The sequence below is a fragment of the Pristiophorus japonicus genome, chromosome 15 (genome assembly GCF_044704955.1).
Source record: "Pristiophorus japonicus isolate sPriJap1 chromosome 15, sPriJap1.hap1, whole genome shotgun sequence".
NCBI lineage: Eukaryota > Metazoa > Chordata > Chondrichthyes > Pristiophoridae > Pristiophorus > Pristiophorus japonicus.
The window spans coordinates 10,293,175-10,306,095 of record NC_091991.1 but is presented as its reverse complement, the minus strand read 5'-3'; the positions used below and the strand labels follow the sequence as shown (position 1 = coordinate 10,306,095).

Sequence of the window (12,921 nt, the reverse complement as noted above, 5' to 3'; positions counted from 1 at the left end):
ACTGTACAATTTTAAAGCTGTTTGCAACAACAATATAAAATCTAGAAATGGTACTCGGATTCCCACCTTGACTAAGGCAGCAGTCAGTTTTGTAAAAGAAAACTTTATTTTCTGATGTGACTTTCTAAAGAGATCCCCTCTCCATGAGGAGGTGTTTGTCCATTATTTTTGTTTGTCACTGTTTGACGTGTGGAATCGTAGAACGATACAGCACAGAAGGAGGCCATTCAGCCCATCGTGCCTGTGCCAGCTCTGTGAAAGAGCTCTCTGCCTGGTCTCGCTGGGACGCTAGGACAGCTAGCCATCATTTTCTTGCATCCAAACGCTGTTGCAAAGAAACAGTTTTTTTTTTAATTAAAAAAAAAAAGTTTTGTCAAATATTTATTTTATGAAGATTGTGCTGTTTTAATATCGACCCTACGGTGATATTATTTACAAACCCCAAATAGTTAGCATGCTGTTTTGCCAGTCCGTGCGTGGGTCATGCAGGATGCCAACCTTCACCTTTAGTGTCTTGGCCCACCCATTTTAAAGTCCCCCTGCATTGGGGAACCCCGGTAATCGCACGGGGCTCTTGGCAAACATACACCCTATGTGCAGATGCACACACCCCTCCTGTACGCCCTCCCAGCCCCGTCTCCTGTCCAGGCGTTGGCAGAATTAGTACTTGCACCTGTGCACTTGAGAGGAGAATTGGTTCAACTGTGTGACATCATTGAGTATGGGCCCGTCCTGCTTTGTCACAGATCATGAGATATCTGCTGATGGAGCGAGGCGACATGGTAATATCATCACCTGCATCACCCCTTTTAACAGTTCATTCAAACTAATATCGATCGCTGGCACCTTTAGCTTAACTATTTACATTAAACATCATGGAAACTGCACTGCAAATGACAGGAGTTGGATTCAAATGTTTTGCTGCTCTCAGTAAGATGGAGAACTTTTGTTCAATGAGATGGGAAAGAAAAAGAACGATTATTCTGTGTGTTTTTCTAGGGTTTTTTTTTAACTTTTCTCCACATCTATATGTTATTACAAATCTTACTTTTCTGCACACCTCCTCTCCACAAACCTGGAGCCACCATGGTTGGATTTCATCGAACCATAGAATGATACAGCACAAGGAGGCGGCATTCGGCCCGTTGTGTCTGACGCACTCAGACCCACTCCCTTGCTCTTTCCCCACAGCCGTGAAATATCTCCCCTTCCAATATTTATCCAATTCCCTTTATAAAGTTGCTATTGAATCTCCAGATGAGAGCAACTCACTACATAATACAAAATTCTCCTCATGTCGCCTCTGGTTCTTTTGCCAATGACCTCAATTTCCTCTTTTGCGTCAAACACTTCTCCCCACAATACCTCTTCAATCTGCTAAAAAGCCCAAATCCACCCAAGACTGGAACAATGCTCCCAATTCTGGTAAGTTTCTTTTAGCATATCTCTCCTCTACAACAGGAATAAAGATCATCTGGTGGAAAGCCCCCCCCGCCCAATCTTTAACTTCTTTCCATCAGTTTTCCATTCCATTCTCTGTTTTCCCAAATTCAAATGAAGTAGTACTCTGCAAAATAATGTGATTAAAGGTGGACAAGTCCCCTGGACCTGATGGCTTACATCCTAGGGTCTTAAAAGAAGCGGCTGCAGAGATAGTGGATGCATTGGTTGTAATCTACCAAAATTCCCTGGATTCTGGGGCGGTCCCAGCAGATTGGAAAACCGCAAATAGTCTGCCACTATTTAAAAAAGGAGGTAGACAAAAAGCAAGAAACTATAGACCAGTTAGCCTAACATCTGTCTTTGGGAAAATGCTGGAGTCCATTATTAAGGAAGCAGTAGTGGGACATTTGGAAAAGCATAATTCAATCAAGCAGAGTCAGCATGGTCTTATGAAGGGAAATCGTGTTTGACAAATTTGCTGGAGTCCTTTGAGGATGTAACGAGCAGGGTGGATAAGGGGGAACCAGTAAATGTGGTGAATTTAGATTTCCAGAAGGCATTTGATAAGGTGCCACATAAAAGGTTACTGCACAAGATAAAAGTTCACTTGGTTGGGGGTAATATATTAGCTTGGATAGAGGATTGGCTAACTAACAGAAAACAGAGAGCTGGGATAAATGGGTCATTTTCCGGTTGGCAAACAGTAACTAGTGGGGTGCCGCAAGGATCGGTGCTGGGGCCTCAACTATTTACGATCTATATTAATGACTTGGATGAAGGGATTGAGTGTCATGTAGCCAAGTTTGCTGATGATACAAAGATTGGTAGGAAAGCAAATTGTGAGGAAGATACTAAAATCTGCAAAGGGATATAGACAGTCTATACTGCATCTGCCAAATTTTTGCCCACTCACTTAATGTGGAAAAATGTGAGGTTATCCACTTTGGCAGAAAAAATAGAAAAGCAAATTATAATTTAAATGAAGAAAAATTGCAAAGTGCTGCAGTACAGAGGGACCTGGGGGGCTTGTGCATGAAACAAAAAAGTTAGTATGCAGGTACAGCAAGTAATCAGAAAGGTAAATGAAATGTTGGCCTTTATTGCAAGGGGGATAGAGTATAAAAGCAGAGAAGTCCTGCTACAATTGTACAGGGTATTGGCGAGACCACACCTGGAGTACTGCATACAGTTTTGGTTTCTGTATTTAAGGAAGGATATACTTGCATTGGAGGCTGTTCAGAGAAGGTTCACTAGGTTTATTCCGGAGATGGGGGGGGGCGGTTGACTTATGAAGATAGGTTGAGTAGGTTGGGCCTATACTCATTGGAGTTCAGAAGAATGAGAGGTGATCTTATCGAAACATGGGGGCTCGACAAGGTGGCTACAGAGAGGATATTTCCACTCACAGGGGAAACTAAAACCAGTGAACATAGTCTCAGAATAAGGGGCCGTCCATTTAAAACTGAGATGAGGAATTCCTTCTCTCAGAGGGTTGTAAATCTGTGGAATTCTCAGAGAGCTATGGAGGCTGGGTCATTGAATATATTTGAAGCGGAGATAGACAGATTTTTGAGCGATAAGGGAATAAAGGGTTATGGTGAGTGGACAGGGAAGTTGAGCTGAGTCCATGATCAAATCAGCCATGATCGTATTAAATGACGGAGCAGGATCGAGGAGCCTGGTGGCTTACTCCTGCTCCTATTTCTTATGTTCTTATGTTCTTAAATCTGCTATGGTCAGTGTACCTATGTTCCTAATGAAGGTTGTTCTCTTGTTCCTTCTGATCTCCAAGTACACCGACCTACAACTTCTCTCTACATCCCCATTGTGGTGAAATAAAGACTCCTGCTCCAAGCCATTCATGCCAGAAATCAAAGCTTGCCAACTCCTTACCTCGTTAAGTCTTCCCTTCTTCCTTATTATTTTTTTATGGCTTTTAAAACTTAAGGTGGCATCTTTCTTCCCGAATGACTCACTTTCACACACTTTTCAACCTGCAGATATCCTGCACCATGAACCTTGACCCTTCACCTTGTTTCTCAATCATCGGAATACATGTCTTTCAAAGATGTAACGCTAGAAATATCTGTTGGCAATGTGAGCAGAGAAACACTCAACCCGTTGGTATGGCAATCTGCTGTCCACTATTTTAAAGACATTGTTAACCCATTCAAATTAAATTGATTAGTTTCTCCATTAAAATATCCACTTCCTCCACCACTGCCATACTGTGTCTACGGGAAGCCCAGCTGCAAGTCACCAAGGCTTACTGCAACAGCACCTCTCTCCCCTGCGACCTCTACCATCGAGAAGGACAAGAGCACAACATCATGGGAACACTACTGCCTCCAAGTCCTCCCCCGCCCTCCCGTTCTCCCACCCCCCACAACGTGGCGCATCATCCAAACTTGGAAAAATATCGGCCGTTCCTTCATCATCACTGAGTCAAAATCCTGGAACTCCCTCCTCAACAGCACTGTGGGAGCACCTTCACCACACGGACTGCAGCGGTTCAAGAAGGCGGCTCACCACCACCTTCTCAAGGGCAACTAGATAATGGGCAATAAATGTCGGCCTTGCCAGCGATGCCCAGATCCCCAGAACAAATATTAAAAACAAGTTGGCATTCCCATTAAAGTAATGGACAAAGGAATCCCAAGCAATATACTGTGTCCTCTATTAATATCTGCAGCAGCAAGTTCTAGCCTATAATTCTTAAATATAATACCCGGTTTACATGCATCTTGCCACCCAAAACAGTCTATTAGTTCAGCTAAATCAACAGTATTGCTTCATTTTGAACATATCTAAGTATTAATATATTAAAACTGGGTACACTTCCTCTGAGTCAGAGGGTTGTGGGTTCAAGTCCCACTCCAGAGACTTCAGCACAAAATTCTAGGCTGACACTTCTAGTGCAGTGCTGAGGGAGTGCTGCACTGTCGGAGGTGCCATCTTTCAGATGAGACATTAAACCGAGGCCCCGTCTGCTCTCTCAGGTGGACGTAAAAGATCCCATGGCACTATTCAAAGAAAAGCAGGTGAGTTCTGGCCAATATCCCCTGACAAACATCACTGGAACAGATTATCAAGTCATCATCACATTGCTGTTTGCGGGAGCTTGCTGTGCGCAAATTTGGCTGCCGCGTTTCCCACATTACATCAGTGACTACACTTCAAAAGTACTTCATTGGCTGTGAAGCACTTTGGGACATCCTGAGGTTGTGAAAGATGTTGTAGAAATTAAAGTTCTTATTTTTCTTTTTCTTTCCCGTCAACTTTTCTATTACAAATTCCTAACCCAACTTATAATCATTTTTCTGTGGCACAACCATCACATTTAAAATCTGACCATCAATTCTACAGTCACTCAAGGTAGGTAGCAAAGCTGGGAAAACTTCACAATTCTCTCGAATGTATATAATCAGTAAGTTTTAATTCCATCTGCTTGTGATGAAGTTTAGAACTACTGCTGTTTGGTGAAGTAGTGATAAAAACTTGAATGGGATAAAACTGCGTGAGGTCATAAAGTGTTAAAATGTTCCGAAGGTGTTCAATCACAAAAGAATTGTAAGCGGTCTCGCTGAACGTGTTTTTTTTTTAAGAATTGTAAAATGTTTTTAACTAAAAAGGATTTGCAGATGGGGTGAGATGAAGTCATATCATCATCATCATCGGCAATCCCTCGAACGAGGATGACTTGCTTCCACATGAGTTCACAGGTGTTTCGATGAAGGACCCAATGTTTCAATCCTGAACACCAATTGAGGGGGTGGAAGATGCCTGTGCGTGGATTTTTTTTAGCGTGTGGTGAGCATTGCACACCAGCCACCACACGGGCTTGACAGAGCTAGGTCTTGGTCCAGTAGCAAGGATTAACCAAGATGAGTAAAGACCAGTTCTGCTGCACGGACCTAGTGCGCACACATATCGCAGTGTGGGCTGGCCCGTGATACCCCCTGGGCCCTCGCCTCTCCTGGACCCCGTACCCTCATCTGTCGCACGTCCGCCACAAACATTCGCTGCTCCTCCGCCTCGACCTTCCCGCTCCTCTGTACCCGGGCCCTGCCAATGTTCCTGCCCACGCTCCAAAACGGCGACCAGGGTTTTGATGACGTCACCTAGACACCCACCTCAAAATCCCTGGAGCAGCTCGCGCTGCAGGTTGAAGTGGTATGCCGCTCCAGCTCTTTTATGGTCCGACCTGCGGAGTTGTTCTCTCGCAGGTCGGGGTGGGGGGGGGCCACGATATCTCGGGCCTGCCTGAGATGACGTAGGGGTGGGAGGAGGCTCGTGTGGAGCATTAACACCGGCACAGACCAGTTAGGCCGAATGGCCTGTTTCTGTGCTGTAAATTCTTTTGTAAAACGGCATTGAATTCTGAGCATTGTCACACCAACAGTGCAATAGAGCGCCACCTAGTGGACTACCGATGTAATAACAGTAGCAGCTCATGTGCAAGGTCATGTGATCACAAATTGTTAGGGGCCATCTTGTTGTTTGTGTGTGCTTGTGTAGTATCTAAAGATATCACAAACGTCTGATTTTTTTTTTTGTGGACAATTTCTGCGAAAGCTATTTGTCACACCCAGCCCTGTCCTTGTTTTGGAAAAATTAATCCTTGTTTTCGTACCATTTTAGGGGGTTTCCCATTTCAGGAGCTCTTGCTGCAGGGAGTGCCTCTGAGTATCATAGACTCATACATGGACTCAAAGAATCCTTTACCCCAGAAATAACGATTGTGAACCGTGTTTGTTTCTGTTCTCAGATCAGAATGTGTCTGTAGATTACTGTTAGAGTTTAACCAGTGCTTACAATGGGCAGTACTAATTTGCAATGTTTTGGGGGCTTGGAATGAACTCGAATGGTCTATAAAGGCGTGTGATGCTCAAAGCGGGGTTTTCTAATGCTTTTAACATATCAATGATTTCACACTTAAACATAACCGGATGGTTTTTGTTGGGGGCCGGGGGGCGGGGGGGCGCTACGTTTGTTTGTATGTCTGTCATTTCTAATCACGAACCAATGCAGCATTAATACGATATAAAACAGCAAGTTGAGCATTGCATGCTGAATTCTAACGGTTAAATATTGAATGATTGTGTCCGAAATGACATTGCAATAATCTCACAGCCTATTAATAGTCTCTTCAGTTCCCCCAATAGTCCAACGTTACAAACTGTTGTCTACATTATAATCCTGCATTCTAAACAAATCCTGCATGATACCTGTTATCATCATCCACTGACTTTTTAAATTAAAACGTTAATCGATGCTGACAAATTTGAGGATATGTTTAATAAATATCCCCTTGTATCCCGAGGCACAGTTTGGTATTTCCGTGTTACTTTGTCAAAAAGGTTTTTGCTGTGCGCAGATCCCATTGGAGGCCTCTGCTTGTTAAGTGAACCGTTATGTGTTGTCCACACTCACCTGTTCGGCCTGCATTCACAAATCATTTCCTTACAATGTTCTGTTGCATTTCTTCAAAGGAAGTGGATTACAAGGGATGAGATGGTTTTTAAACTGCTGTAATATCTGTAATTGCATGAAAATGTGTTTTGAAAAATGGTAAATAAACGGCTTAAAGTTATAATCGTGGGACTTTTCTGTGTTGATTATTGGTATATCTTACTAACTTTCTATTAATGTAATACAACAACAACAACTTGTATTTATATAGCCTCTTTAACATAGTAAACTGTCCCAAGGCGCTTCACAGGAGCATTATCAGACAAAATTCGACACCAAGCCACATAAGGAGATACCCAGGCCTCGGGAAACCAGGCAGCTGAAGCGAGGTGAAGAGAGCTTTGGGGAGGAGATTCGAACCTTCCTGCCCTGTGTCCGGGGATCGGGGATCCGGACACTCCCCCTCCCTCTGCCCTCTGTCCCCCTCCCTCCGCCCTCTGTCCGGGAATCAGACACTCCCCCTCTCTCCGCCCTCTGTCCGGGGATCCGGACACTCCCCCTCCCTCTGCCTTGTGTCCGGGGTCCCCCTCCCTCCGCCCTCTGTCCCCCTCCCTCTGCCCTCTGTCCGGGGATCTGGACACTCCCCCTCCCGCCGCTCTCTGTCCCCCTCCCTCCGCCCTCTGTCCGGGAATTGGACACTCCCCCTCCCTCCGCCCTCTGTCCGGGAATTGGACACTCCCCCTCCCTCTGCCCTCTGTCCGGGGATCCGGACACTCCCCCTCCCTCTGCCCTCTGTCCGGGAATCAGACACTCCCCCTCCCTGCACCCTCTGTCCCCCTCCCTCCGCCTTCTGTCCGATGATCAGATACTCCCCCTCCCTCCGCCCTCTGTCCGGGGATCGGATACTCCCCCTCCCTCCGCCCCACCATCCCAGTAGCAGCTGCAGGCTCACGACCCGGGACTGCTCCCCGCCTGACTGGAAGTCAAGCCTGTTAATCTGGCTGGCTTCTGGGCGGGGCTACTGTCAGAACACCGCTGTGGGGTCAAAGCTTCAGCCAAAACTCTACACCCGCCGCCCCCTCCCCCCTCACACCTATGCAGCCCACCCCAGTCAAGATCGAGGTCTTACCAGCGCAAAGCCAAAGGTCAATAAAACACGGCAGTGACCATGATTTGTTCCCCAACGTCCTGATGTTGATTATGTACATTTTTATTTCAATCTTTTAAGGACTTTCATCTCCGTGTGGCCTTCTTTTGGGAGTTGCTGCAGTGTGCACCATCGACAAGATGCACTGCAGCAACTCGCCAAGGCTTCTTCGGCAGCACCTCCCAAACCCATGACCTCTACCACCTAGAAGGACAAGGGCAGCAGGCACATGGGAACACCACCACCTCCATGTTCCCCTCCAAGTCACACACCATCCAGACTTGAATATATATCGGCCGAACATATATTGCTGCGTCAAAATCCTGGAACTCCCTGCTGTAGTGTGTTTGCTTCATGGGTTCTTTGCTTAAGAATTCACAGCTACACACAAGCTGTAAAGAACTAGCTGGTTTATTAGCAAAGGTTTACAAATCAAACTGAAGACTAGCAATTCCTCCACCAGCTTCCCAATTGCATGCGGGAGGGAAGTGGAGTTGAGGCCAAAATCAGATCAAACATGATCTTATTGAATGGCGGAGCAGGTTCGAGGGGCCAAATGGCCGACTCCTGCTCCTGCTTTTTATGTTCCAATGCCTCATCGAGAGAACCTGATCTCAACTGACTGGAGTTTTACTGAGTCTTGTGAACATCACGTGACTGGCTAAGCCACTCACAATGCAACAGCTCTACAGGCCTGTGAGCATGTTCACCGGTGCGTACATTACACCTGTCTAACAGCACTGTGAGACACCAGCGGTTCTAAAAGGCGGCTCACCACCACCTTCTCGAGGGCAATAAGGAATGTGCAATAAGTGCTGGCCTTGCCAACGACACCCACATCCCATGAATGAATAAATAAAAAAAACTTTTTTTAATTCTTCTACTCCTTTACCTGGGTTTATTGGATTGCTTGGCTACAGAGCATAGAGGACAATGTACAGGGATCTGTTATGAGTGTGCGATGTTCCACGCCCGATTTTGCACCCTCGTGACCCAATAGATCCAGGAAACATAGAAACATAGAAATTAGGTGCAAGAGTAGGCCATTTGGCCCTTCAAACCTGCACCACCATTCAATAAGATCATGGCTCATCATTCACCTCAGCACCCCTTTCCTGCTTTCTCTCAATACCCCTTGATCACTTTAGCCGTAAGGGCCATATCTAACTCCCTTTTGAATATATCGAACAAACTGGCCTCAACAACTTTTTGCAGTAGAGAATTCCACGGGTTCACAATTTTCTGAGTGAAGAAGTTTCTCCTCATCTCGGTCCTAAATGGCTTACCCCTTATTCTTAGACTGTGACCCCTGGTTCTGGAACTCTCCAGCAGCGGGAACATTCTTCCTGCCTCCAACTTGTCCAATCCCGTCAGAATTTTATATGTTTCTATGAGATTCCCTCTCATTCTTCTAAACTCCAGTGGATACAAACCCAGTTGATCCAGTCTCTCCTCATATGTCAGTCCTGCCATCCCGGGAATCAATCTGGTGAACTTTCGCTGTACTCCCTCAATAGCAAGAATGTCCTTCCTCAGATTAGGGACCAAAACTGAACACAATATTCCAGATGTGGCCTCACCAAGGCTCTGTACAACTGCAGTGAGACCTCCCTCTCGCTATGAAGCCCAACATGCCATTTGTCTTCTTCACCGCCTGCTGCACCTGCTTGCCAAACTTCAATGACTGATGTACCATGACACCCAGGTCTCGTTGCGCCTCACCTTTTCCGACTCTGTCACCATTCAGATAATATTCTGTCTTCCTGTTTTTGCCACCAAAGTGGATAACCTCATATTTATCCACATTATACTGCATCTGCCATGCATTTGCCCACTCACCTAACCTGTCCAAGTCACCCTGCAGCCTCTTAGCATCCTCCTCACAGCTCACACCACCACCCAGCTCAGTGTCATCTGCAAACTTGGAGATATTACATTTAATTCCTTCATCTAAATCATTAATGTATATTGTAAATAGCTGGGGTCCCAACACTGAACCCTGCGGCACCCCACTGGTCACTGCCTGCCATTCTGAAAAGGACCCATTTATTCGGACTCTCTGCTTCCTGTCTGCCAACCAGTTCTCTATCCACGTCAATACATTACCCCAATACCATGTGCTTTAATTTTGGACACTAATCTCTTGTGTGGGACCTTGTCAAAAGCCTTTTGAAAGTCCAATTACACCACATCCACTGGTTCTCCCTTGTCCACTCTACCAGTTACATCCTCAAAAAATTCTAGAAGATTTGTCAAGCATGATTTCCCTTTCATAAATCCATGCTGACTTGGACCGATCCTGTCACTACTTTCCAAATGCACTGCTATTTCATCTTTAATAATTGATTCCAACATTTTCCCACCACCGATGTCAGGCTAACCAGTCTATAATTCCCTGTTTTCTCTCCCTCCTTTTTTAAAAAGTGGGGTTACATTAGCTACCCTCCAGTCCACGGGAACTGATCCAGAGTCAATAGAATATTGGAAAATGATCACCAATGCATCCACTATTTCTAGGGCTACTTCCTTAAGTACTCTGGGATGCAGCCTATCAGGCCCTGGGGATTTACCGGCCTTCAATCCCATCAATTTCCCTAACATAATTTCCTGACTAATAAGGATTTCCTTCAGTTCCTCCTTTTCGCTAGACCCTTGAACCCCTAGTATTTCCGGAAGGTTATTTGTGTCTTCCTTAGTGAAGACAGATCCAAAGTATTTGTTCAATTGGTCTGCCATTTCTTTGTTCCCCATTATAAATTCACCTGATTCTGACTGCAAAGGACCTACGTTTGTCTTCACTAATCTTTTTCTCTTCACATATCTATAGAAGCTTTTGCAGTCAGTTTTTATGTTCCCTGCAAGCTTCCTCTCATACTTTATTTTCCCCCTCCTAATTTGACTCTTTGTCCTCCTCTGCTGAATTCTAAATTTCTTCCAGTCCTCAGGTTTGCTGCTTTTTCTGGCCATTTTATATGCCTCTTCCTTGGATTAAACACTATCTCTAATTTCCCTTGTTAGCCACGGTTGAGCTACCTTCCCCTTTTTATTTTTACTCCAGACAGGGATGTACAATTGTTGAAGTTCATCCATGTAATCTATAAATGTCTGCCATTGCCTATCCACTGTCAACCCTTTAAGTATCATTTGCCAGTCTATCCTAGTCAATTCACGTCTCATACCACTGAAGCTACCTTTCCTTAAGTTCAGAACCCTAGTCTCTGAATTAACACTGTCACTTTCCATCTTAATAAAGAATTCTACCATATTATGGTCACTCTTCCCCAGGGGGCCTTGCACAACAAGATTGCTAATTAGTCCTCTCTCATTACACAACACCCAGGCTAGGATGGCCAGCTCTCTCGTTGGCTCCTCGACATTTTGGTCTAGAAAGTCATCCCTAATACACACTAGGAAATCCTCCTCCACTGCATTGCTACCAGCTTGGTTAGCCCAATCAATATGTAGATTAATCTTTATTGCACGCATCCCTAATTTTTTGTTTGATGCCATCCCCAGCCTCACTACTACTGTTTGATGGTCTGAACACAACTCCCACTAGCGTTTTCTGCCCTTTGGTATTCCGCAGCTCTACCCATACAGATTCCACATCATCCAAGCTAATGTCCTTTCTTACTATTGCGTTAATTTCCTCTTTAACCAGCAACGCCACCCCACCTCCTTTTCCTTTCTGTCTATCTTTCTTGAATGTTGAATACCCCTGGATGTTGAATTCCCAGCCTTGGTCACCCTGGAGCCATGTCTCCGTAATCCCAGTTATATCATAATCGTTAATAGCTGCCTGCACAGTTAATTCATCCACCTTATTACGAATACTCCTCGCATTGAGGCACAGAGCCTTCAGGCTTGTCTTTTTAACACTCTTTGTCTCTTTAGAATTTTGCTGTAATGTGGCCCTTTTTGCTTTTTGCCTTGGGTTTCTCTGCCCTCCACTTTTACTATTCTCCTTTCTATCTTTTGCTTCTGCTCCCATTTTATTTCCCTCTGTCTCCCTGCATAGGTTCCCATCCCCCTGCCATATTAGTTTAACCCCTCCCCAACAGAACATGAGATTATTCCCCAAAAGTGTGTTAGCCAATAACCCAGGAACAAAATATCGTGACAAAAGGTGTTCTCCCCAAATCTTTGACAATATATTGAAGAGAAACATAGAAACATAGAAACATAGAAAATAGGTGCCGGAGTAGGCCATTCGGCCCTTCTAGCCTGCACCGCCATTCAATGAGTTCATGGCTGAACATGCAACTTCAGTACCCCATTCCTGCTTTCTCACCATACCCCTTAATTCCCCTAGTAGTAAGGACTTCATCTAACTCCTTTTTGAATATATTTAGTGAATTGGCCTCAACAACTTTCTGTGGTAGAGAATTCCACAGGTTCACCACTCTCTGGGTGAAGAAATTCCTCCTCATCTCGGTCCTAAATGGCTTACCCCTTATCCTTAGACCGTGTCCCCTGGTTCTGGACTTCCCCAACATTGGGAACATTCTTCCTGCATCGAACCTGTCTAAACCCGTCAGAATTTTAAACGTTTCTATGAGATCCCCTCATTCTTCTGAGCTCCAGTGAATACAAGCCCAGTTGATCCAGTCTTTCTTGATAGGTCAGTCCCGCCATCCCGGGAATCAGTCTGGTGAACCTTCGCTGCACTCCCTCAATAGCAAGAATGTCCTTCCTCAGGTTAGGAGACCAAAACTGTACACAATACTCCAGGTGTGGCCTCACCAAGGCCTTGTACAACTGTAGCAACACCTCCCTGCCCCTATACTCAAATCCCCTCGCTATGAAGGCCAACATGCCATTTGCTTTCTTAACCGCCTGCTGTACCTGCATGCCAACCTTCAATGACTGATGTACCATGACACCCAGGTCTCTTTGCACCTCCCCTTTTCCTAATCTGT

General features: G+C 45.2%; 1 protein-coding gene across 12 annotated transcripts in view; it reads left to right on the top strand.

Moving 5' to 3' along the window:
- The window catches only part of mybpc1 (myosin binding protein C1), a 153,998-nt gene extending 146,959 nt beyond the window's left edge, over nucleotides 1–7,039 (top strand). For 11 of the 12 annotated variants that reach the window (XM_070900135.1, XM_070900136.1, XM_070900132.1 and 8 more), the window contains one exon: nucleotides 6,085–7,039. In XM_070900135.1, coding sequence (XP_070756236.1) covers nucleotides 6,085–6,179 — 95 coding nt within the window. In that variant the 3' untranslated portion in view covers nucleotides 6,180–7,039. The remainder of the gene's footprint in view (nucleotides 1–6,084) is intronic. The other variant, XM_070900137.1, reaches the window with a different exon arrangement.
- Nucleotides 7,040–12,921: the final 5,882 nt, after the last annotated feature.